At 44.9% G+C, this 24994-nt stretch overlaps 2 protein-coding genes across 5 annotated transcripts; one reads left to right on the forward strand and one right to left on the reverse strand.

The window, feature by feature from the left end:
* The first annotated feature begins 4121 nt into the window (after positions 1–4121).
* Positions 4122–10462, forward strand: HSD3B2 (hydroxy-delta-5-steroid dehydrogenase, 3 beta- and steroid delta-isomerase 2). 2 transcript variants are annotated; one of them, XM_035097113.3, is made up of 4 exons: positions 4122–4248; positions 4798–4995; positions 7827–7991; positions 9304–10462. In XM_035097113.3, the coding sequence occupies exons 2-4, from the start codon at positions 4842–4844 to the stop codon at positions 10116–10118; spliced, it is 1134 nt and encodes a 377-aa protein (XP_034953004.1). In that variant the 5' UTR covers positions 4122–4248; positions 4798–4841; the 3' UTR covers positions 10119–10462. The 2 variants fall into 2 exon arrangements, with proteins under 2 accessions (XP_034953004.1, XP_034953005.1); XM_035097114.3 differs by lacking the exon at positions 4122–4248 and adding an exon at positions 4407–4577.
* A 410-nt stretch (positions 10463–10872) lies between these two features.
* On the reverse strand, positions 10873–24467 carry ZNF697 (zinc finger protein 697). Of its 3 annotated transcripts, XM_088658778.1 has the most exons (7): positions 24097–24467; positions 19129–19215; positions 17222–17287; positions 15841–16034; positions 13682–13764; positions 13212–13299; positions 10873–12459 (listed from the first exon to the last, which is right to left on the reverse strand). In XM_088658778.1, the coding sequence occupies exons 6-7, from the start codon at positions 13273–13275 to the stop codon at positions 11618–11620; spliced, it is 906 nt and encodes a 301-aa protein (XP_088514904.1). In that variant the 5' UTR covers positions 13276–13299; positions 13682–13764; positions 15841–16034; positions 17222–17287; positions 19129–19215; positions 24097–24467; the 3' UTR covers positions 10873–11617. The 3 variants fall into 3 exon arrangements, with proteins under 3 accessions (XP_088514904.1, XP_034953009.1, XP_088514905.1); XM_035097118.3 differs by lacking the exon at positions 15841–16034 and having other exon boundaries at positions 24097–24454; XM_088658779.1 differs by lacking the exons at positions 15841–16034; positions 17222–17287 and having other exon boundaries at positions 24097–24232.
* Between the last annotated feature and the right edge of the window lie 527 nt (positions 24468–24994).

Below are 24994 nucleotides of genomic sequence, written 5' to 3' on the forward strand. Positions count from 1 at the left end.
TGCATCTCCCTCCCTAAGCTGGGCAGAAACTTCCCATCCTTTGGGAAGGAGGCACCAGAGGAACATATAGGAGACTAGCCTAGTCCCCTTAGTCCACTGACCGCACACAACTGCCCATAAGGAAATGCCACCTTTGGGCTGAAAAGGTATCCCTTATCCTTGGTTGTTTCTGATCTCTATAAGGAACTTTGGAGCTGAATTGACTGTAGCCAGACGATGCCAATGCAGCGAAGAAGGCCGGGTACTGGATTCACATTGCGTCAGTGTTAGGAGTGAGCCAAACGGGTGCGCACTTCATGAAAAATGTGCCATCTGATACCCAATTCCATGTATTTTCAAGCGGGGGAGGAAATGTTCATTCTGAAAGGCAGTACACAAGCAGGAGTTTTGGATGTCTTCCACAGTTGTCAGATAAGTCACCAGCAGACAGTTCAAGGTTGATGCAGAGAAAGCATCACAAGGAGGCGGGGGGGGGGGGGAGCCCATAAACCCAACAACCGCAATCCCATTTCCAAGGGAGTAAACCCATTGAACAAAACGGCGCTTGCTTCAGCAGGCATGTCAAACATGCGGCCCTCCAAATGTTTTGGCCTACAACTCCTATGATCCCTAGCTAGCAGGACCAGTGGTTGGGGAAGATGGGGATTGTAGTCCAAAACATCTGGAAGGCCACTTGTTTGACATGCCTGCTTCAGAGGAAATATACATAAGATTGAACTTTATTTTTCTGATCACATCCGCACTGTACAACCAATGCTTTGCTGGATTGCGCATACTGCAAAGGTGCCAAAATTTAGAGTTAATAATAATAAATAATAGTAATAAATTTTATTTATACCCCGCCCTCCCCAGCCAGGATCGGGCTCAGGGCGGCTAACACCAAATATAAAACAGTTAATTAAAATACAGCTTAAGAACAAGATTAAAGACAACATTGAAAATGCAGCCTCATCAGAAAAAGAAAAAGGGGGAGGGGATCAAGTTGATTCCAGGCCAAAGGCCAGGCGGAACAACTCTGTCTTACAGGCCCTGCAGAAAGAAATCAAATCCCGCAGGGCCCTGGTCTCATGAGACAGAGCGTTCCCCCAGGCCGGAGCCAATGTTGAAAAGGCCCTGGCTCTGGTTGAGGCTAATCTGCCTTCCTTAGGGCCTGGGATCTCTAAGGTGTTGCTATTTATGGACCTTAAGGTCCTCCGTGGGGCATACTGGAAGAGGCGGTCCCGCAGGTACGAGGGTCCTAGGCCATGAAGGGCTTTAAAGGTCAAAACCAGAGAGGGATTTGTTTCGCAGAAAAACATATGGTGTTCATAAATTGGATTTTTGAAATTACCCATGTAATCCTACGCATGCCTACCCACTCAGAAGTAAGTTCTAATGGGGCTGGCTCCCATGAATGAGGACACAGGTCTGCAACTCTGATTATAACGTAAACATGGCTCAGTTGGTTAGAGCGTGGTGCTAATAACGTCAAGGTTGCAGGTTCAATCCCCTTATGGGACAGCTGCATATTCCTGCATTGCAGGGGGGTGGACTAGATGATGCTCAGGATCCCTTCCAACTCTAAAAAAATCCTATGATTCTATCATTGTTACTTGATTTTGCATAGTAAGACTGTTTTCCTTGCTTTTGTATCCTCTCTCTGTCCTTTATTGGGGTAACAAAAAGGTGCCTGTGTGTGTGTGTGTGTGTGTCAGGATTTTAAGTCCATAAAGACTGACTTTCCTGACTTTCCTAAATGTGGGAGCTTCTCATCAGATCTTCTTCGTGAGTTCAGTGAAGCGCCTTAAAAACCTCCCTACAGTTGAAGACCAGGTGTCCTTAAAAGTGCCAAACTGCCTTCAAGCAAAAAGGTAATTCTGGGGAAGCAGCGACTTTTCCCAGCAACATGCCAGTGGGGCTATAATATTCTCAACATGGCGGAGAAAATAAAGTCATAAGTGGAGGGCTCCCAAGGGTATCCCAATAAAGATTCGCAGGTCAAAGTGTACCAAGTACTTGGTACACTTTGACCTGTGAATCTTTGCTGATGAAGAATAGTCGAAACAGGGCCTTGTCCTGATGTTTACTGGAATTTATCCTTATTTGCCTTCAACATTGGGATTGATTCCCATTTAAACTCCGCATCAAATCAATGAAACCTTGTGAAGATTTTTTTGAAATCATCTTATTTTGGCCTGAGTTCTTGCAATTTATCGTTTATTTCTGGACTTTCCCAAGATCTCCAATTTCCACTGCTAAATTGTGATGCACTTTGACTGGCATGGAAAAAGCAAATGATCTTTATTTTATTAATTTAATTTAATTTGTTTTATTGCAATGCTTACCAGAAGTCAAGGGTATGAAGGAAAGTTAGTGAGGTCTTGACATGCGAGATAGTGAGCAAGGATGATATGAACAAGCTGCTTACGCAGACGATCCTTTTGTTTGCAGTTCTTGCTCTTGTTTTTAACCCAAGGCAGCCCATGGGAGGCAGCAACTGTCTGAAGGAAGTGCTATCTGTTTAATCATTCCTCAGTTCAAAATGACACTTGCATCTTTCCAGCAACAGATGAAAAAAGTAGGTTACAGTCATACCTCGGTTTAAATACGCTTCGGTTTGAGTACTTTCAGTTTAAGTACTCTGCGGACCCATCTGGAATGGATTAATCCACTTTCCATTGCTTTCAATGGGAAAGTTTGCTTCAGGTTAAGTACGCTTCAGGTTAAGTATGGACTTCCAGAACCAATTACACTCATACTTCGGGTTAAGTACGCTTCAGGTTGAGTACTCCGCGGACCCGTCTGGAAAGGATTAATCCACTTTCCATTACTTTCGATGGGAAAGTTCGCTTCAGCTTAAGTACGCTTCAGTTTAAGTACTCAGCGGACCCATCTGGAATGGATTAATCCACTTTCCATTACTTTCAATGGGAAAGTTTGCTGCAGGTTAAGTACGCTTCAGGTTAAGTATGGACTTCCAGAACCAATTGTGTACTTAAACCAAGGTACCACTGTATCTAAAACAATAGGAAATGCTAATATATTGGTAAGGAGTAAAACAATTCCGACCCTTTAGTCTTGTGATAAAGGTATTACAAGGCTCAACTCAACCCTTGAAGCCTCTGCAGAACCAGATTCACTATTTACTGTTATTTTTTCTATCCCTGTTCACACCTATATTTCAAGCTTCGAAACACATATTTTCAAGAAGCGATTAAAAAAGTATCCATGAAGCCTGCATAATTTTTTTTTTGAGGGGGGTATGGAAACATCCCTGCTATCACTACATTTCTAAATACAAAACTGACTACCGTATTGTTGCTTCTGTGGAGTAATAATAATAATAATAATAATAATAATAATAATAATAATAATAATATTTATACCCCCACCCATCTGGCTGGGTTTCCCTAACCACTCTGGGTGGCTTACAGCAATAGAAGTTCATTTTCAAAGCAGCTAAAATTCAGTCTTCAGGTGCGAATGGTATAAACAATTTTGAATTAACATAGCAGTTGTGATGGGGTGTTTGTGTGTGTCATTATTTCCTTGCCCATAGTTCAATTCACAATTCAATAAGGCTAAGATGGCAATCCTACAAACTAACTAAAAAGAGGCAATTATTCCAGAAAAAAAATATTTTTTTGAGGATGGGGAATGCATTAGTTTTGGATTGAATTATCATGTCACCTGTATTAAAAGTACAGGTTATTCAGTCAATAATTAAATGTATTATTTAAAGTTTTTGTTACAAATGGAGCTACATGCTAGCATTGCTTTGATTTTGCCAAAGCAGCAGACAAAAAAAGGAGCAGTCTTTAAAATAAGAGGGCCGTTTATACCATCTGCTGAACTGAAATGGTGAAATGTTTACTCCATTGTGCCATTTTTAAACAACAGCAGCTGTGTGTCAGGTGGAGGGTAGCAAACACTCTCTGGTTTTTTTGTTGAAGGAAATCCCAAAAATTGTTTGGGAGAAAGCTAGGGTGAACCTTTCTCCAGGACGTGCTAGTAGTGAAACCAGTGCTTCCTTTTGTCTGTTGGAAAAACAAGGGCGGATATTCAAGCGTTACATCCTTGGATTCTGCCTTGGAAAGGCTTCTTACTGCCTGATTCTGCTGCAGGTGTTGCGAACTTTTCCCCAGTGCTATTTTTTCTGCTCATCCAATTGATGAAGCCGGAGTTGTTATCTGCTTTCAGTGGGTGCCAGCCCTCTTCTGCCAGACTGGAAGTAACTCTTCTCCTGCCATCCATTCGAGAGGCCACCAGGTAATTCTCGAATGGGACAAACGCATGGGAAAAACCCCAGACACAAGCAATACCAGCTGTGCGAGCTTTTTCTAAAAATCAATAAATTTGAGGATTCAAACCCCCCCCCCCGCCCCCAAGTGGGTGGAGGAAGAGGGAACGTCATGAGTGTGCTACCCAATCTGGGGGAGGCAAAGAGAAGAGCGGGGGAGGATAAAAGGAGGTTCAGACGAGAAGGCAATAACAGCAACAACCCTGAGCTGCTTGCTGCCTCTGTCCTGAGGAATCCAGACAAGGGAGGAGATTGTAATTAATCATTACTGTCTCTTTGAGCAGTTAACTTCTTAGAGGTGAGGGCTATTCTTTGCTGAGTTGCCAAGTTTTCTAGTAATAGTGGCACCTGACACAGGATCCGGTCATCCCTTTTGAGTGTGCATGCGCACACGAAAGCTCATACCAATGACAAACTTAGTTGGTCTCTAAGGTGCTACTGGAAGGAATTTTTTATTTTTATTATTCCTTTTGAGTTTATTTATTCAGCTGTGCTGTTCCCTTCTCCTTCCCTTTCAGAAGGAGAGAGCTGCCCCTGGGTCAACTGCTGCAGCTTTTCCACCATGTCTTTGGCAGGAATGAAATGCCTGGTGACCGGAGCTGGGGGGTTCCTTGGTCAAAGGATCGTCTGCCAGTTGCTGGAGGAAGAGGAAGGACCGGCCGAGGTCCGCGCCACGGACAAAGCCCTCAGCCCTGAGACACTGCAGCGTTTTGGAAGTAAGTTCCTCTGTGTTTGTTTTCTGAAGGGAGGGGAAGATCTGGAGTTTAAAGAAGCTGTGCGACTAGGATCCAAATTGTAAGGTTATCTCATTTTGGGAAAGTGGCCTCATTTACTGAGGTGTTGCATGAGCTGCAACATTTCAGAACACAGGTGGGAGCTCGGATGCACATAGAAAGGTAGCATGCCCAGGAAAAGACTGACAGGCCACTTTTCTACCTGCAGGGAATGCGTTTTGTGCAGCAGGGTGTTTGCCCATCACCAGGCAAGGTGCCTCAGGCTGTTGACGAAGGAGGTGGCTCTTTAAAAGGCCTGCTGTTTCTTCACTGGTTTAGTTTTCTGTCTGGGGATGGTTAAATTTGTTTCATGGTAATATTTTGACGGTGTGATTTGGTTTAATGTGAGGGTCGTTGACGTTGTCTGTTTTATACTGCTCTGCGATGGTAGAATGTGTCTGCTCTGTGCAGCTTGAATGAATGGGGTAGCAGAGGGGCAGCAGTTGTACTGTGGAACAGGAATACTTTGGCATAAGGATGCAATCGTCTCTTGGCAAACCTGGGCGCTCCCTGCAGACTGCCTTTAGCCTCATCGGAAACACTGTCTCCAGCAAACACCTGAGTGGGCCGTATCACCACAACTTAAGAGAAAAACAACTACCAGACTTTAACTACCAGACATCTGAAGGCAGCCCTGTTTAGGGAAGCTTTTAATGTTGAATAGATTGTTGTATTTTAATGTTTGTTGGAAGCCGTCCAGAGTGGCTGGGGAAACCCAGCCAGATGGACTGGGTATAAATCATAAATTATTATGTATTCATAAATTATTATGTATTATTATGTAATACATTTCATGTATTCAGATGAACAAATGAAACTGGAATTGAATCATGTCTCCATGGGATGTAGGGCACTTTTTACATGCGCAGCTGAATGTGCAGATGCCATGCGAGTTTGGCCAGCATGTGTGCTTGTGCTAGGAGCAGGGCTGGTGGTCTCTAGGAGATGGCAGGCATGCATGCATGGGGACCAATCCAGAGTGAAAAATAAAAACCAGGGGCATTAGGTGCAAGGGCAACAAATTAAAACCTCAGAAGTTAGGTTTAAATAAGGGACAACTGCTCCTTTGGTTAACTACCGGTATGGTATGTTCTAGGAAAAGCATGGGCATCTATTATCAAAAGCTCAAAATCAGTCTCACCAGCTTTTAAGAATGAGCAGGGAGAACCTCCTGTGGCTGCTGTTCATATATTTCTCTATAGAGAAACCTTCAGTTTAAAAACTAATTGACTTCAGAGCGTTGGCGGACTAGTTTCCCTTTGTCCCTTGAATATCCAGGATAGCAGCAGCAACATGCCTAGCAGTACAGTTCAGGAAATATTAAAAGGTTTTCTGTAATTAACAAAAGCACATTCAGGGTCTCTTTCAAATCCTTCATACAGGTCAATTACAGTCAGTTTGAGACGTTTTTGTTGTAGACAATTTGAGGTTCAGGGTGTTGACAATTTCTGCGTGTCTTTCCTCACTTCTTGCTTCTTTCCCTTTTCTGTTTGTCTTCTTTTTCTTCTTTTCTGTGAAGTCATACGTTTGTTAAAATCTAGGGATTGTGTACTCAAAGAGGTGGTACAGTAGATGGTTGGTGGAGGGCTCTGGGTGGTGGACAGGGTAATTTCGGTCTCCCAGGGTGAGAGGCTGGGAGGAGAAAGGAAGGATATCAGATGAGAGCTGGGGTGTGTGTGTGGCTGCTACCTTCTGTGGGAGGTGGGGGCAGAGAATTGCCTTTAGGAGATGTGTGACTGCCAATATGTGTGCCACTCTTGGCACCAAAAGGGGACAGAACAGGGTGGGGGTGTAATGGGCTTATGCATAACTGCTGACATGCACAATACTGGAACACAACCCCCATGCAAATGGGGAGTTGCCTGTATTTTTGGTAGTCCTTATCATATTGTACAGTCGCATCTTGGATCCCGAACGCCTTGGTACTGACATTCTGGCTCCTGAACACTGCAAACCTGGAAGTGAGTGTTTCAGTTTGCAAACGTTCTTTGGAACCTGAACATCCGACGGGGCTTCCTGCAGCCAATCAGAAGTCATGCTTTGGTTTCTGAACGTTTTGGAAGTTGAACAGACTTCCGGAATGGATTCCATTCGACTTCCAAGGTACAACTGTATCTGTATTGTGAAAAACTTTAATAAAAATATTATAACTGGTCAACATTGAAGGAAGTAGAGTTAAAAAGGTTAAAATTATTGTAAAATTATTGAAATGTATCAATAAAAGTTTTTTAAAAAAAGAATTCTTGGCACTGTAGTTTAGCTTTTGCAGAGTGACAATTTCCAGCAACTTTTAACAAACTACAGCACCCAGAATTCTTTGAGGAAAACAATGTGCTTTCAAGGTATAGTATATGTGCCAGATTTACGTATAAGCTAAACAAGCTATAGCTTAGGGCCCCATTCTCTTAGGGGGCCCCCAAAAAATTAAAGGGGAAAAAACCCTGGATGTACATTTCCAAAATATAAGATAAAAAAAACAAATAAAATAAAACCTACATACAGCAAGAGTGTTTTGTGTTGTGTAGGCTCCTATGATGTGAATAACGTGAGTAAAGGCCTGCTAGCCTGCTCCCTAAAATATCACTGGTTTGCTCATATAAAGGGCCCATTACCTTCAGTAGCTTAGGGCCTCATCAGACCTAAATCCGGTCTTGAGAAATGTGTCGTTTTGGCTGCTCCTTAATATAAATTAAACAGTAGGGATTCTCCTGCTCTTTAGTGAACCACAGAGGCAAACAACTGATCACCCCTTTATCTGATGTCATAATTTCCAGAACTGAAGACCAAAACTCTCCTGACAATCATGCAAGGGGATATCCGGGATGCAGCATTCCTCTGCACAGCTGTCCAAGGTGTCTCCCTTGTCATCCACACGGCTTGCATCATCGACATCTTGGGATATATAGACCGACAGACACTCTGGGATGTCAACACAAAAGGTAAGACTCGGCTGCGCAGAGATTCTAATTCTATTGTGTGATCTGGACAGTCCCTCCCCTTACCTGGCCAGTCCCCTGGCAACCCCTCCCCAGGCAGGATTGGTCGATTGGCTGGGGTAGGCGGAGACCCCAGGCATCCTGCCTGGGAAGGCAGTGCCAGCTCCGAACTATCAGGGAGCCGCTCTGGGATCAGGGGGCTGTGCGCGACCACGCAAAAGTCGCCCTCCATTTGATGGTGGGGAACGGTCATTGTGCCGTTTATTGAACATGTCTTTCCTTCACTGCTGACCAACCACAGCCTGTCCCCAGGGAGCTGAAATTCAGAGCCAGGAAGGTGGTTTCTGTTGCAGCAGCAGCAGCAGCAATCTCTAGGAGAGGGTGGCCTGGTATCACAAGCCATACACACAGGCAAAATATTCAGTTTCAACCTTTTGCCACAAGTCCTCCTGCTTCCTACCTCCTTCAACCACCTGCTGATGTACTACAACGCAATATGGCCTCTGTTGTCTCCTTTCCATGGCACTGTCAGGAATGCACAGCCACACCCCAGCCTGTCAGAGCTGTTCTTGGTAAGCTAGAGTGGCATACAGCGCAGAATGAGGTAGGGAGACAGAGGCAGAGTCCTGAGATGGGAGAATGGACTCTTCCACTTCACACTGCAGTTTCAGCTACAAATGCTTACTGCACAATGTTCTGCATTTAAACGTTGATATGAAATGCTCCCATAGGCCCGTCTGTGTAAGAGTTTCCTGTTACAAAATGAGGGACTAGTCTGAAGTCGATGAATTGTGGACAGGACTGCATGTTTGAAGAACCCCTTTTTTTTAAAAAAAGAAACCTCCCTGCATGTAGAAGACCAGTGCATCAGGGAGAATGGTTTAGTACAGTCCTTTCCCTGGTGTGTTTGTTTAGTACACGTGAGGGATTTTTATGCACTGATGTATGACGTTATGCTGAATGAGTGGTAGGACAACACTGAACTGGCAAGGGGCTCAAATTAAGCCTCAGGTCAAAATTTCCAGCAATGCTGGCGCTTGGGGGGGGGGAGGAGAGAGCTTACAGAGCTACAGAGCTTTCAGCTTTCTAGCAGGTGCCCGTTTCACAGGGAACACCTGCCACCTTCGCTTCATGCAGGCAGTTCATTACAAAGATACGCCTGGCACAATGCAATGTGAGCTGGTGGGTTTGGGTCATCGCTAAAAATGGCAGAAGGCACATGTGTGTGAGAGAGCGGGGAAATGTTCTTTTCATTTTCCCACCTCTGGTAGCAAAACTTGAGCCAGCCTTGCTAACGTATTTCTTTTTGGCAAAGGTACACAGCTGCTCCTGGATGCCTGCCTCCACAACAACGTCCAGTATTTTGTCTTCACCAGCAGCATTGAAGTGATGGGTCCAAACAGAAGAGGGGACCCCATTGTTGATGGTGATGAAGACACAGTGTATCGCGATAACAGAAAATTCCCTTACGCTGAATCAAAGAAAGCGGCGGAGAAATTTGTGCAGGAGCTGGATGGCCAGCCACTGAAAGATGGCAGCAGTCTTGTGACCTGCGCTTTGAGGTCCCCGTACATCTTTGGAGAAGGAAGTCCTTTCCTTCTGGGCCATCTCGATGAAAGCATCCGAAACAATAATGTCTTTATAAGGCTATCTAGGAAGGAGGCTCTCGTAAATCCCATCTATGTAGGGAACATTGCTTCGGCTCACATTCAAGTGGCGAAAGCCATGAGGGATCCAGAAAAGGTCAAGCGGATCCGAGGAAAATTCTATTACATCACAGATGACACTCCCCACATGAGCTATTCGGACTTAAATTACGAGCTGAGCAAGGAGCTGGGGTTTGGTGTTGAACCCAAACTACCGATGCCCTTGACAATCTTCTATTACTATGCTCTGCTGCTGGAGATTGTGAGTTTCTTACTCCGGCCTTTTGTCAGATACATTCCCCGCACCAATACTCACCTTGTGACCTTGGTCAATACCCCGTTTAGCTTTTCTTCCAGAAAAGCTCAAAGGGATTTTGGCTACACACCTCGCTACAAATGGGAAGAAGCCAAGGAGCTTACAAGCCAGTGGATTGCCAAAGTAGCTCCACTAAGAAGAGCCTACCTGAAAAAGAAGACCCTCTAAGGTTGACCTCTGTGGCAGGATGAAGAGGAGGCAGGAAGTAAGGAGGGTGGGCGGTCAGCAGGGAGGCAACAGAGCAGCCAAAGTGTGGAACCCACTTTCTGAAATGCCTGAATGAAGTACAAGAACTCTTTCATTCACTGTGGACATTAATGATCAACCAGTCCCCCCCCCCCCAAGTTCTTCACCAGCTCTCATGGGCCGCCACCTGCTTCTGTCACCATTCAGAACTGCAAGGACAGCAGTGATTTGTCACATACAGGTTACTTGCAAGCACCTAGCAGAGAAATGTTAATAATAGCAATGCATATATAAAATCAACAGGACATGCATGGCCTGTGCAACAAGTGTTGTGTGGGTTTTTTTTTTAATTGAGTTTGAGGGCCATTTAATAGAATCAGCATGATCAAGTGGCAATGGTTTTTGTGATAAGGGTGATGAGGTGTGATGCCAAAAAAAGGGCGGGTGAGGAAAAACTACATTCTTAAAAAATATGGTGCAAAGAAGGGTTTAGCCTGGTTCTCTTCTCAATTTCCTATTTTTCTCTGGTATGGTCCATAAAATAGTTACCACCTGATTCTATACTCTGGCCCCCAAGTCATGCCAGCTAACAAATCCTTCTACCCTGGGGTGCCTCTTCACCCTAGGGACTGTATAGAGTGCAAGATTTTCACTGTCAGTTAAGTGCATCTGAACACTTTCCAGATACCCAAATGCAATTTCAACCAGAAATCCAAGTACAGGTTAAAAAAGGAAGAATGGGTAATTCTTTTTTATTTAAAAAAAAACAACCCAAGGTTTTATTTCAGAGAAAAGTAGAGTTAACATTGTTAACATGTTCAAAACCTCTTCCACTTCCTCTTCCCCAACACACCAGGTTTGGCTGAGCCCCTAGAGCAGCATGTGCGCGCATACACACATCAATGCAATCAGGGGAGATATTGCGTGAAAGACGAAGGGGAATTTTCCCACCTGCAGATGAAAAAGGAAGGGGTTTCCAAATCCACCATTTGGAATCAACAACACAACACAACATGCTTTCTGCTCTCTAAATAAGGACAAACAAAGTGTTCCTCTCACTTACTGCACATCAGCTGATGTCTTGGTGACTGTATCCCTACAGGTCCAAAGTTCCCATTCTCATCAATCCAGCAACTATACTCACCCACCTCCCCAAATTACCTGACTTGCAACATCCAGCTTCCCTCCCTGTTACTTGGGGAAGCTTCAGCCTACATTGCCCCAGTGCCGCACAAGTCCTTCCACATAAGTTTGGCCAGGCTTTCCAGACACACATGCCACCCATAGTTTAAACACTGACTTGGCAAGCAATGGTTTATACACAGCAAACATGTTTCCTACTTAAAGTACAGCTCTGGCCTCTTATCACTACAGTTAAAAACACTACTTTTCTTAAGGTTCCTTCTTTATTTCATTTCCCCATGAAACTTAAAACATTCATTAGCTTTTATAGGCAAGGCAGTCGTCTTCCCCCTGCTTTCCTATCCTATGTGAAGTCTGTGGTGTTGTACAAGATGCGTCTTGTATCGGAAGCCTTTGCCACACTCAGCACACTTGTAGGGTTTCTCTCCCATGTGGGTTTTCCGGTGCCTTGCGAGATGTGAACTCTGTATAAAGCCTTTCCCACATTCAACACATATATAGGGCTTTTCGCCTGTGTGCGTTCTCTGGTGCTGAGTCAGGGTTGAGAAATCGCTGAAGCTTTTCCCGCACTCGCTACACTCAAAGGGTTTCTCCCCCGTGTGGGTTCTTTGGTGGTTCACAAGGTGCGCGTTCCGACTGAAGCATTTCCCACACTCGGGACAAAGGAAAGGCTTCTCTCCGGTATGGATTCTTTTATGTGTAAAAAGGTGAGAACTCACAGTGAAGTTTTCCCCACATTCACTGCATATGTAGGGCTTCTCTCCTGTGTGAATTCTCTGGTGTTTAATAAGGTCAGAGCGCCAGCTAAAGCTCTTGCTACATTCAATACACTTATGAGGCTTCTCTCCCACTGGAGAGATCTCAGGTTGGACATTAAGGCTTGAATTATATTGGACGCTCTCCCCACCTTCAGTGTAACGAAAAGGATCTACTCCCAAGGGAATCCCAGGTGGAGACACGGTGTCTTGGCGGAGTCCCAGGCAACCATCTCGATCTGCAGGTTCATTATGCTGCTGATCAGGACAATTGCTTTGCATCTGCTCAGCTGTAATGCCTCCTCCCTCACTCTGAGACGCATTTTCTTCATTTTGTCTTGGTAGAAGCTCATCTTGCTGCACCTTCTCTGGATCATCTCCAGGAGGAATCTCTTCCTCGTACTCACTTGGGATCTCATAGTTTCCTAGAAAACAGAAGCATCAGATAGGAGGATTTAGACCAATAATATTAATAATAGCCTGAAACGTGGGTTATGGCATGGCCCCTGAGGGCTTTAAGATCCTACAGCAGGCATCCCCATACTTCGGCCCTCCAGATGTTTTGGACTACAATTCCCATCATCCCTGCCCACTAGTCCTCTTAGCTAGGGATCATGGGAGCTGTAGGCCAAAACATCTGGAGGGCCACAGTTTGGGGATGCCTGTCCTACAGACTAGGGCGGAATAACTAGAAGACACTTCATGGCATGACTTTGGGGAGATGGGTGTGAGGCAGGCACAGGCAAGTTAACACCCAAAGAAAGAGGCAATTCTTGCTGGCAATCACCCCATGAAGGTGAGAAGTGGAAAGGAGGGGGCTAATCCTTCCCCACCAAAGAAACATGGATTTGAAACTAGAGTTGCCCACTCCCCTCCCTGTCCAGCTCCTCTGTCTTTCTCAGTGGAAGGGCCTGGCAAGAAGCTCATGCTACTCAGTGCTCCTTCTTGCCCACCCCAGTGTTGCCTCGTAAGGAAAGCACAACTACACAGTCAGTCACCTGAGACAAAGATGCAGAAGAGGAGGAAGGAGAAAGTGAGGCTATCTATACTGCCATTAGTGATGAAGATTAGTAAAGACCAGCTAGAAAGTGTACTTCCAGCCACACCGTGCATAAAGCGAGACCAGGATGAGATATTTGATGGAAATCACTTTCTTTTTTGGACTGTTCTATCTCACCTATAAATTCTCTTTCTGTAGAATTGGAGAGCACAGATGCACACAATTCTTCGACTGGTTCCATCCACAGATGTCACGCTAAGGAATCCTGCTCATGGCAAGACATATAGAAAGATGGGGAGACAATGCTGCAGCTGTCTGTAAAATCTCTTCCAAGTGTAATACATTAATCAACATAATAAACCACACACACACACCTTCACTAGCACAGTAACAGAAACTTTACTGAGACTTTATCCGTCTACCAGGTCAGAATCCACCTTCAACATTGCCTTCTGAGCTCACCACAAACTCATTCCCAACATGCACCTGTCTGAAATTATTGTTAGCAGTATCTATATAGCACCATCCCTATATAGCACGATGCCTATACACGCTTCCTCAGATGAAAGAATGGTTCACCTCGTACATTCAGAGAGAGAAAATAATCGGTTTATCCAATTTACACATGAAAACAATTAAACTTTCACCTAGTGCCTTCATGCAAAAACTGGAAAATGACTCAAGACCCTGAGTGTGGTGCTTTCGAATCTCTTCCACTTTGCCCCAAAGTCTGTTTAAAACAAAATACAGGGACAAGGGGGGGAACAATGTTATTATGCATCTTTACATTTCGTAGCAGCAGAACCTTGGGAATAGATTGCAAGAATCTCCTCAGAAATACTTTTCCTGCCACTCCCCCCCCCCAACCTGTCAATGTTCTACTTGAGAAGTATGGAAATGCATGTGGATTTATGTACACAGCTAGACCAAACAATACATGATATAACTGGTTTTATTGTAACTATATTCAGGCAGCACACCAAAGCAATTGTTTACTGCAAGGCCGGTGCTAGGGTTTTTTGTGCCCTAGGCAAGATCACCTTCTGGCGCCCCCCAGGGGGTGAGAGGGAGGGAGGGAAAGTGAGAGAGTGAGTGTAGGGGCGGGAGGGAGGGAGGAGGGGGTGAGAGGGAAATAGCGAGAGAGAGGGAGGGAGGGAAATAGCGAGAGAGAGGGAGGGAGGGAAGAGAGACAGAAGGAAGGAAGGAAGGAAGGAAAAAAGGAAAAAAGGAAGGAAGGAAGGAAGGGGTGGGTAAGAGAGAGAGGGGGGAGAGAAAGAAAGAAAGGAGAGAGAAAAATAGGGGGGAAGCCTGCTCTTGCAAGAGGAGGCAGCGGGATGAGTGCCCCGAAAGTAGCGCTTTCGGGGCGCTGATCCTGTCGCCACCTCTCGCAGGGGCGGCCGCGTCTCCCTCCTCTCTGGCTCACTGTGGGGCGGTGGGAGGGAAAGTGGCCCAGATGTCGCCTCTCGCAAGAGCAGGCTTCCTTCCCCCTCCCCCAGCAGGCTGGCCAGCGCCCCCTCCATTTTGGCGCCCTAGGCAACTGCCTAGATCGCCTTAATGGACACGCCGGCCCTGGTTTGCTGTGATGTCTGAATGGACAAGTCAAGGTTTGCATGAGCAAAACAGAATCAGTAACCACAATTTGAAAGGAAGTTACAAGCCACAGCTGGTGCTAGCTGTGGCCCGGTTCGCACAGCCAATAAGCTGGAGTATGGCTTACTGTGACCACATAAATGTGCTGGCTTCTTAAGAGCAGCTCCTATCTACTTTGGCTCAGTTACAATTGTGATGAGGAAGAGAGACCTGAACCACAATCAGCTACATATGATGCAAAACCTTTGCTTAACTGCTAAGCAGCTAAGCAATGCTGAGCTGAAAAGCCTGTGAAGTCTCCTTTCTGAAGGATTAAGTAATATATTGTGCATTTCCACTAAACCATGGGTTTCACTTTGTGTGATGTGCATATATGTCCAGCCATGTTGAAACTGATAGACTAATTACAGGCACCTGCACCCCCAATTTTTTTCCTTTTCTTTTAAACTAGGGCTGTTGAACAGATGGAAACAAGAGAAGACTTGCAGCTCCAAATCGTGGTTATTTCATCTGCCTGTAAACCCAAACCATAATCTGAGGTTGAAATAGTGGTTTACAGCAGGCATCCCCAAACTTCGGCCCTCCAGATGTTTTGGACTACAATTCCCATCTTCCCCGACCACTGGTCCTGTTAGCTAGGGATCATGGGAGTTGTAGGACAAAACATCTGGAGGGCCGCAGTTTGGGGATGCCTGGTTTACAGTATGCCAACCCTGGTTTAATGTTAATGTCTCTATGGAGCTGCTTATCTGCAATATAACATTGGTACAGTATGTAATAATAAATAAATAAATCACTTAGTATACTATTAAAGCCTACTTCTTTAATGATGAAATATTTAATGGGATATTTTTATAGCAAATTTAACAACATAAAATAAATGGGGGAAACGAGGCAAAAGAAAAGAAGAAAACATCAGTTCATATTATTAATCTAGTAACCATCAATATAGCAATCTCAGTTTGAACATATGTGATGAGTAGTATTCCATTAGCACACCCCTTTAGTGCAAATATTTCTGCTTGTGCAATGGCCCCCATCCCATGTGCACCCCATGCCCTCCCCAGATTTGCTCTGGAAGGTTGGGAGACCCCCTAGAACAGATTAAGGGGTGCCTGGGAGAGGAGAGGGAAATCCTTTTGTACAAGCAGATATCCTTGTGCTGCCAGGATTGTTACTTTAGTGCTGCCTTGGCTACAACCATAAGTCAACATACCCCGTCAAAATTTCCTGACAGATATCCAAACAAAATTGATGTTTATAAGAAATACGTTCAAATGTAGCAAGGTCCTTGAATCATTGTGTAACAGGTGCTTGCCCTTCCAGGCTCTTGGAAACCATAAGGCCTTGCAAAATCCACTTTTTCAGTCCTGCCATTACCACAGGAAAATATTTTTAAAGTCATGGGCCCTGTAAATATCAAGGATTCGTTAGATACAAAATTAATGCAGACAGTAACCAAAAAGAAAATAACACAAGACATGCCCACATTGTATGCCTCAAAATTATAAATTAACAGCAGTCTCTCAAAGAAGTGCACACGAAAGCTCACACCAAGAACAAACTTAGTTGGTCTCTAAGGTGCTACTGGTCAATTTATTATTATTATTTTTATATATATTTCTACTGTGTCAGACCAACACGGCTACCTGACTCTCAAAGAAGGTTTACAATGAGTTTCTTTGCCTCCTCCTCACTTCTGTTTTTACCCTTTTTATAGCTTTCCACATTGTTTTCACAAGATGGAAATGGGTTTTTAATGTTAAGTGTAATTATTATTATTATTATTATTATTATTATTATTATTATTATTATTTATTGAATGTATATACCGCCCTATACCTGGAGGTCTCAGGGCGGTTCACAGAAAACATATTACATTATACATATTATTGTATGCCTTTTACCCTCAGATATACATTTCTGGAGATACATTGGGTGGAATAGCATTTGTAGCAATGGATTTAGACACTAGGAGATGATATATTGTTTAGGTATTATCCATCCTCTGCAGCTTAAACTTGGAAGCAAAGACAAGGTTTGTTTAACCTTCTACAATAATTACCAATGATGCTTTTAGGCAGACTGGATTTTTCTGGTATTACCCCTTTTCTATCCTTTAAAAACAATACTCTCACAAATGTTGTTTTATAATCAATGCTATTTACATGCAAAGGTCAAAACTCTGGCCTATTCTTGTCCACATTGGGCTCATTTTGCCCACCTAGCAGTTCGAAAGCACGGCAAAGTGCAAGTAGATAAATAGGTACCGCTCCAGCGGGAAGGTAAACGGCGTTTCCGTGAGCTGCTCTGGTTCACCAGAAGCAGCTTAGTCATGCTGGCCACATGACCTGGAAGCTGTACACCGGCTCCCTCGGCCAATAACGCGAGATGAGTGCTGCAACCCCAGAGTCGTCTGCAACCGGACCTAATGGTCAGGGGTCCCTTTACCTTTAGCCACCTAGAACCCTAGAAAACCACAAAGCCCTTTTCAAAGTGCCAGACTCCAAGAGAGCTTTGGGTAATGCATAGGGCAAGGCTGTACATTCTTTATCTGATGATAGCAGGCGTACAAGGTTGGAATGGACACATCTTACCAAGCAGTGACAAAGAATTTCCAATCTGGCAGCGTCCTCATTTATCACGCCGTCAACTTTTGCCATCTGGAAATGAATCAGCAATGTTTTAGTCTTTTCCTGGATGACTCAGGAAAAACTTAGGAAATGTGCCGAGAACAAGATGGTCCTAGACAGCTAACAGAATCCTCCCCCCACTTCACACATATGTGCTATTAAAATACAGATATCCTTCGGAAAAGGTGGGGCAGAAATGGAACCAGCTAACTAAACGCATTAATGCTCATGGCTGTTTGAGGATCAGCCAGGTTGTTCCCTTTAGCATCTATCAAAATTTGCCACGCAAGGTTGAACCGAACATTCAAATCCTTTAGAGAAAAGACTTTCCCTGAAAATACATATTTTCTTCAGCAAAATCATATTCGGTGTTATTTCAAACCTTTGCATATTTGAGAGAAGGATCTGAACTTGGAGTAACAACAAACTGGCAAGCCTCCCTGGGGAAAAGGGTCCCAAAGGCTGTAGGGTGTTTGTGTGAGTGTGAGCTGCCAGTGCCACCTGCACAAAGCTGCAATCGTGTAAATAAATCACATGCAAGTTGTGGGTCTACTGTACTTGCGGGGGGTGTTTGCATCTTGGGCATTTTGCTGTGTGTTGTAATCTGAGAAAGCCATGCTTCTGCTGGGCCTGTGCTTGGGGCTCCTCCTGCTCTCATTTCACTGAGCTGGAGAGATTATTTCTCTGGCCTGAAGTCCATTACAGTGGTACCTCCGGTTGCGAACAGAATCCATTCCAGAGGTCCGGCTGCATCCCGAGGTTTTCGCAACCTGGAGAACCGCTTCTGCGCATGTGTGCGGCGCATAGAGCGCTTCTGTGCATGCAGCGAAACTCAGAAAAATACTTCCAGGTTTGCTGTGTTCGCATCCCGAAGTTTACGTAACCAGAGGGATACGTAAGCGGAGGTACGACTGTACTGCTAACTATTTGCAAACTTTGTTTGTCACCTTTCTGAATTGTTTGTTTGCTTTATGTAACGTAAATTGTTTTATGTCCTCTGCAAAGCTGGCCACTTCACTGCTCTGCCCTAATTCCAGTTCATTTTATGAAGACATTAAAAAGCAACAGTCTAAAGACAGCTCTATGGGGGACACCATGTCTTACTTATCTCCTTTATAAAAGCTCATATTTAAGCTGGAAAGATGCAGGAACCGGAGGTCAAGGAAGAGAAGACCATTGCGTTCTAACCACTCATGATTTATTGCGTTGGATTTTTTTAAAAAAAAATGAAATTGTGGAGATTAGCAGTATCGGGACTGCTGGTCTCCCCTATTGAATAAAATATTCAATATCACTTCTCAGCTCACGGCCATCTCTTGTTTATGATAAGGCCTGAGTGCTCAAGTCTCCCAGTTTCATTGTCATACATCATTCAGTATGTGGTTCCAAGCTGGGCTGATCATTGCTATTGAATGCTAATGATGTGGAAGGAAGTAACACTATACCTCTGACGGCTGCATTTGCTGATCTGATACTAATGCTTAAATCCACACTCAGGCGACAGCATCACTGTGCAAATGTGCACAGTGTGGTGTAGTGGTTAGAGTGTCAGACTAGGACCTGACGGACCATTGTTCAAATCCCCACTTGGCCATGAAGCTTACTGGGTAACCCAAGGCTGGTCACTGCCTCTCAGCTAACCTACCTCACAGGGTTGCTGTGGGGATTAAATAAGGGGGGGGGGAAATCATGCACGCCACCTCGAGCTCCTTAGAGATAGAGGTGGGATATAACGGCAATAAATAAGTATTTTTCTCTTCACCCAACTCCCTTCAATTTGTGAAGTTTATGGGACACTGACTTGTGTCTCCTGGAAAAGCAGCAGGATAAGCAGGTAATTTAATTTTAATCCAGTCTATGGGTTGACTTACTTTGCTGTTGCAAACCACACAGGTTTTCAGTCAGGGTGTCCTGCCGACGTGCATCTTCTGCATTCCAGGATCATTGAACAGGCCGCCCTGCACATCAAGAGATACTAGTGGTGTCCATCAAAAATTCACAGCAGGGTGGAAGGGACATAAGAAAGAAGGAAGCACCTCCCCCCCCCCAATCTACGCTACCCACAGTTGCATTTTCCCCTTCTCTCAGCATGCCTGGAACTGAGAGGAAATGCCTTTGAGAGAGTGGTTTGATTAGGAAAGAACCCACCAAAAAGCACTTCCTCCTAGTTTTCAGTAGGAGAAAGCAGCTGCGGCAAGGAGGCTAACCAGGGTAAGCTGTCTGGGGTTTGGCTTGAAACTGTTGTGCTCTTTGCCCTTCACTCAAATCCCATTCCCATCCAGGTCATGTCTTGAGAACAAATACAATAATAATAATAATAATTATTATTATTATTATTATTATTATTATTACTCCACTGAAGTCTAGCCCTAAGGAGTTCTGCATTTAAATGGAGGGAAGTGAGAGCCTCTATTGCCAAGGGCATTCTTGGCAGCTTGAAGGATATACTGGGACTTAGGTGGGGTGTGTATCCACTTATCTCCCAAGAGCGGGTGACGCTGTGGGTTAAACCACAGAGCCTAGGGCTTGTCGATCAGAAGGTCGGTGGTTCGAATCCCTGCGACGGGGTGAGCTCCCGTTGCTCGGTCCCTGCTCCTGCCCACCTAGCAGTTCGAAAGCACGTCAAAGTGCAAGTAGATAAATAGGTAAGGTAAACGGCGTTTCCGTGTGCTGCTCTGGTTCACCAGAAGCGGCTTTGTTATGCTGGCCACATGACCCGGAGGCTGTACGCCGGCTCCCTCGGCCAATAATGTGAGATGAGTGCCGCAACCCCAGAGTCGGTCACGACTGGACCTAATGGTCAGGGGTCCCTTTACCTTTACCTCCCAAGACAGACAGATGCAAATCTTTTTCCATTGTGGGAAGGCAGTTGTAGACCCAGGCCTCTCTACAGTCTCCTCTCCACCCACCATCAGAGTAGAAAATACTACACCGCCCTATGGATCAATGTTCTGACTCAGTTCAGGGCAGATTCATATATCTCTTTGTTTGAAGCAGCACTATGTAGGTAGCAGAACATGAAGATAGATCACCAACAGTCAAAGATTATGGCTGCATTTGCCTAACAGTGTCGACGATTCCTTACTTAGATCCCATTTCCTGCTAAACAAAGGGTATGTTAATACAGATATTCCCCACAAGGTGGCTGCAAAAATTACTTAGCAGTGAGAAAAGACTGTATGGATTCACCTGCTGATGTTCATACACAAAGTAATCCATTACTTTAACTGGGAGACCTAGGTTAACACCACCATTTTCCCATGCAATAGCTTTAAGGCGAGGATAAAATGAAGGAGAACAATGTACGCTGCCTTGAGCTCTTTGGAGGAAACTTGCATTTGTCCAAATATGAAGAAAACTGTGGATTTCTTATGTATTAAATACTGTGGACATCACTTCACTAATTCCGTATTTTATTCATTCTGTCAAATATAAAGCTGTATTCCTGTGGCCACAATGCAGCTTTATAATTATCCGGTGTATTTTTCATCATAAATGAATTCACTGGTATACTAGCATGCTTTTTAAAAATCCCTGTTCACAGCAGAATCCTGTTCATGTCTACAGTACTCAGAAATAAGTTCCACTGTATTCAATAGGACTTACTCCCAGGTAGGCAAGTGCAGAATTGTACAAGTTTTTGTATCACAATTGCTTTCTTTTAAAAGTGTGAGAGAGGGACAGAGAACAAGACCTGCACTCAATTGCCTGGACATTTTGCTAATTGAATCTGCTAGTAGAAATAATGCAAATTTGATTATTAAATTTTCAGTCCCTTCAACTTACCTCCTTTTTGCCCTGCAAAACACAATGCACATTGTTACAACAGATATGGGTACTTGTGTGTGTGTGTGTGTGTGTGTGCGCGCACACACACACAGCCTGAATCACGATAACACGTTTTTATCCCATTACAGGTGCTAATTAAGACTGCAATTATAATCTCATTTACTTCAGACTAAGCCTTAATTTCTGAGCAGACATGGTTAGGAATGGATTATGCTGTAATCTACCAATACCAGGATATTTCATTTTTGAATGGTTGCTGTACTTATTTTACATCCATTTAGGTTTTAATGTAATTGTCACAGCCTGGTGTCCTTGCCTCCCTTTTCCTCAGAACTCACTTTTTACATATTTTCTTCTGTGTCTGCCAAGTAAGGATAGCATTTCATGTATCTGATAAAAGGGACACTCGTCCAGGTAGATTTATGCCATGATAAACATTCTTGTTCAGAAGCCTACTCAGATTGTTAGAAAATTGAGGTAATTTAAACCACTGGAGAGTTACAGCACCTACTGTCGCTATACGGTAGATATAAATACAGGAGAGACATGTTTTATTGCAGGTGGGGCACATGGCGGTGTCTGGTTTTGCTGGTGCAGATGCATGATGTTAATTCTTCTCTTTGTGCCCAGTGGTCATTTCCAGTGGTTTCAAAGTACTGTAAGGTTATTAAGTCTTTTTGTAAACCACCTTGTGGTTTGTTTGTTTGTTTGTTTGTTAGTTTGTTTGTTGGTTTTCACAATAAAAAAAGCATAAATAAATGTGTTATTAAAAGCACCATGAGACTCTTTTCTGTATATACAAACCCACTGCCACAACTGTGCAATTTCAGCATTAAGCAAATTATCATCATCCCTCTTCCTTGTAGATCAGAGCTTTCTAAACTTTTCATGTTGGTGACTCACTTTTCAGACATGCATCATTTTGTGACACAGTAATTCAGTAACGCAGGTGGTGCTGTGGATTAAATCACAGAGCCTAGGGCTTGCCGATCAGAAGGTCGGCGGTTCGAATGCCAGTGATGGGGTGAGTTCCCGTTGCTCGGTCCCAGCTCCTGCCAACCTAGCAGTTCGAAAGCACATCAAAGTGCAAGCAGATAAATAGGTACCACTCCAAGTGGGAAGGTAAATGGTGTTTCTGTGTGCTGCTCTGGTTCGCCAGAAGGGGCTTTGTCATGCTGGCCACACGACCTAGAAGCTGTACGCCGGCTCCCTTGGCCGAGGTGAGCGCCGCAACCCCAGAGTCGGTCACGACTGGACCAAATGGCCAGGGGTCCCTTTACCTTTACTTCAGTATCACTAGGAAAGTGGAGGTTAAACTAAACCCCCTTCCACACCTGAGAGGAGTGCGGGGAGTGTTCGTGCAACACACCTACACACTGCAGCCGACACACTAATGTGTCGCAACACAGAGTTTGGAAAGCTCTGCTGTAGAGGAAGGGCCCACAAAGCAATAGCCTCAAGTGTGGTGTAGAACAGGAGTGACCAGATACTGTTACTTGTGGGACAAATATTGAATAATTATAGGCAGTTCAGCGCGGAGGTGCCAACCTGAGCAGAAGATGGTGTGTGTGATGATACACGCATGACATGTGTGTGATAAAGGGATATCAGGAGGAACCAGGGGACGGAGCTGAACGCAGTGGCAGTTCAGCTTCAATGGCTGGTGGCTCCTCTCCTGCTACTGCCATTGCCCTCCTCTTTCCCCTCCATGGCTGGAGAAGGAGGAGAAACCACCAGCCCCGCTTGGCCTCCTCCTGATTATGCCACCTTGAGCTCCTTTGGAGGAAAAATGGGGACATAAATGAATAACGTTTGAATGGCCTGGTCTTGAGACACAGGGGGTGCAGCCTAAAACCTTATTAAATGGCTGCTGGTGGTGGTAGTGCATTATCCTGTTGGATCAAGCTGAGAGAACAGCAGACCATCCAAGTGTTCCTATTTTCCAGGGACAGTCCTGGATTTATAAAAGCCGTCCCAGTGTCTGATTTGATCCTGGAATGTACCGCTTTTCCTTAGGACGTCCCTATTTTCACTGGAGAAATGTTGTACGGCAGGGAGTTGTGTGACTCTTCAACCAAGGAGTTAAGTAACCTGTAGAAGGCATCTGAAGGCAGCCCGATATAGTTTCATTGTTTTTATATGTGTTGGAAGCCACACAGAGAATTATTATCATTGCTATGGAACAGGATATCCCTATTTTCACTGGAGAAATGTTGTGGAGGGTATGGAAATTTGGACAGTATCGAGTTATGTGACCCCTGAGCCAAGGAGAGAAGTAACTTATACAACCTTTAGAAGGTGTCTGAAGGCAGCCCTGTACGGGGAACTTGTTGTTTTTTTATGCTTAATGTTAAGCTTTTATGTATGATGGGTGGGGTATAAATATTATTATTATCATCAGTGCTTTTATCCGGGGGGGGGGGGACACATACACCTAAACATTTTGTGAATCTTTATACTTTTGTCCATTTACTGTAATTATTTTTCCAGATTTGAACTGTAAAATGGTGATTTTTCTGGAGTCAAAATGACAGTGCCCCTAAACAATTTTTAAAGCACTTGTTGTTGAACAGGACGTCCCTATTTTCATTGGAGAAATGCTGGAGGGTATGCAACAGGGAACCAGGGTGGATCTTGATGGAAAATGGGCGCAGAGGAGTGAATCAACCAACCAACCAACCACCCCCTTCCCCCAGAACACCGCCCTCTCCCCTGGGCACCCTAGGGGGCTAAAATGAAGAAGTGAAACCCACCCCCCGGGGTGGGGGAAAGCCTGCCAACCCCCCTGGGTTTTGCGGGTAGGGGAAGAAGCCCCCACGTGCAGAGATGCCTGCTTGGAAATGCTACGGAGGGCTGGAAAGAGCCCCGGCGGGAGGGCCTCCTCCAGGCAACGTTGAAATATCCCTCTCTCTGCCGGCACCCAGGGCGACCGCCGAGCCTCGCCCATCCCCTTCAGCCGGACTCCTCGAGCTCCAAACCCGTCTGTGGCGGAGAGCCGGGCGCCTTCTCGCACGCGTTCTCCGTGGCGGCGGCGGCCCGCGCCTCCCTACCTCTTTCCTCCTCCTCGGCTCCGCCCCGACGCCGCAGGCCCCGAGGCGAGACAAAGGCCTCTCGCCTCGCCTCCTTGGCCCGCCTGCCCCACTCGCCAACACCGCCGCTGCCGCCGGGTTCCTCCTTGGCCCGGCTGGCCTACTGCTGGCCCTGAGGGAAGCGGCTGTCGTCGCCCCCCGCTCCGCCTCCGCCTGAGGTAACCCAAGGAGACTCCCCTCTGCCGCCCCCAACTCCCGGCGGCATCTCGACGACGGTTTCCTTCTCAATTTTTTATTTTATTATTTTTGGCGCGCGGGCACGATGTGTCGGCGCCCTGGAAGAAGAAGTGGCTCGCAGCGACGGCACGAAATTTATTTCAGGGGTTCTCAACACCCCCCGTCGCAATTTCAAAATGCAAATTTATTCGCGCCCGCACCGAATTATTATTATTATTATTATTATTGCTAACTAGGATTGTCCTCAATATCCCTCGGTGCTCTTTTTGAAAAGACATCTGTCCATATTCTGCAAATGAAATGGCACTACAGCACTGCACGTTTAAATGTTTCTTGGATTGTCCTTGAATCTTCCTCCCACCATGTTTGGCATCCTCTCCTGCCACGCCCTGTAAGAACCACTGATTTATTCTGCTTTTCTCTCATAAAATGTATACATCGCTTGATAGTTAAAAAAACAACAGCACCCAAAACAGGTTACGAAAGTAAAACCGAGGGAAAATCCTCAACCCAACTTTTAAGGCATAATGAAAGTTGAAAATACAGTACTAAAGTGGAATAGAATTGCTTCAACTTTCTAAACATCTGGTTAGGCTTGTCTAAAACGGATGGTTTTCATCAGGCACCCAAAAGAGTACAGCGAAAGTTGCTCTCTGTGGCAGCAGCACAAAAAATATATTGT

This window comes from Zootoca vivipara, chromosome 15 (genome assembly GCF_965207765.1).
Source record: "Zootoca vivipara chromosome 15, rZooViv2.hap1.1, whole genome shotgun sequence".
NCBI lineage: Eukaryota > Metazoa > Chordata > Lepidosauria > Squamata > Lacertidae > Zootoca > Zootoca vivipara.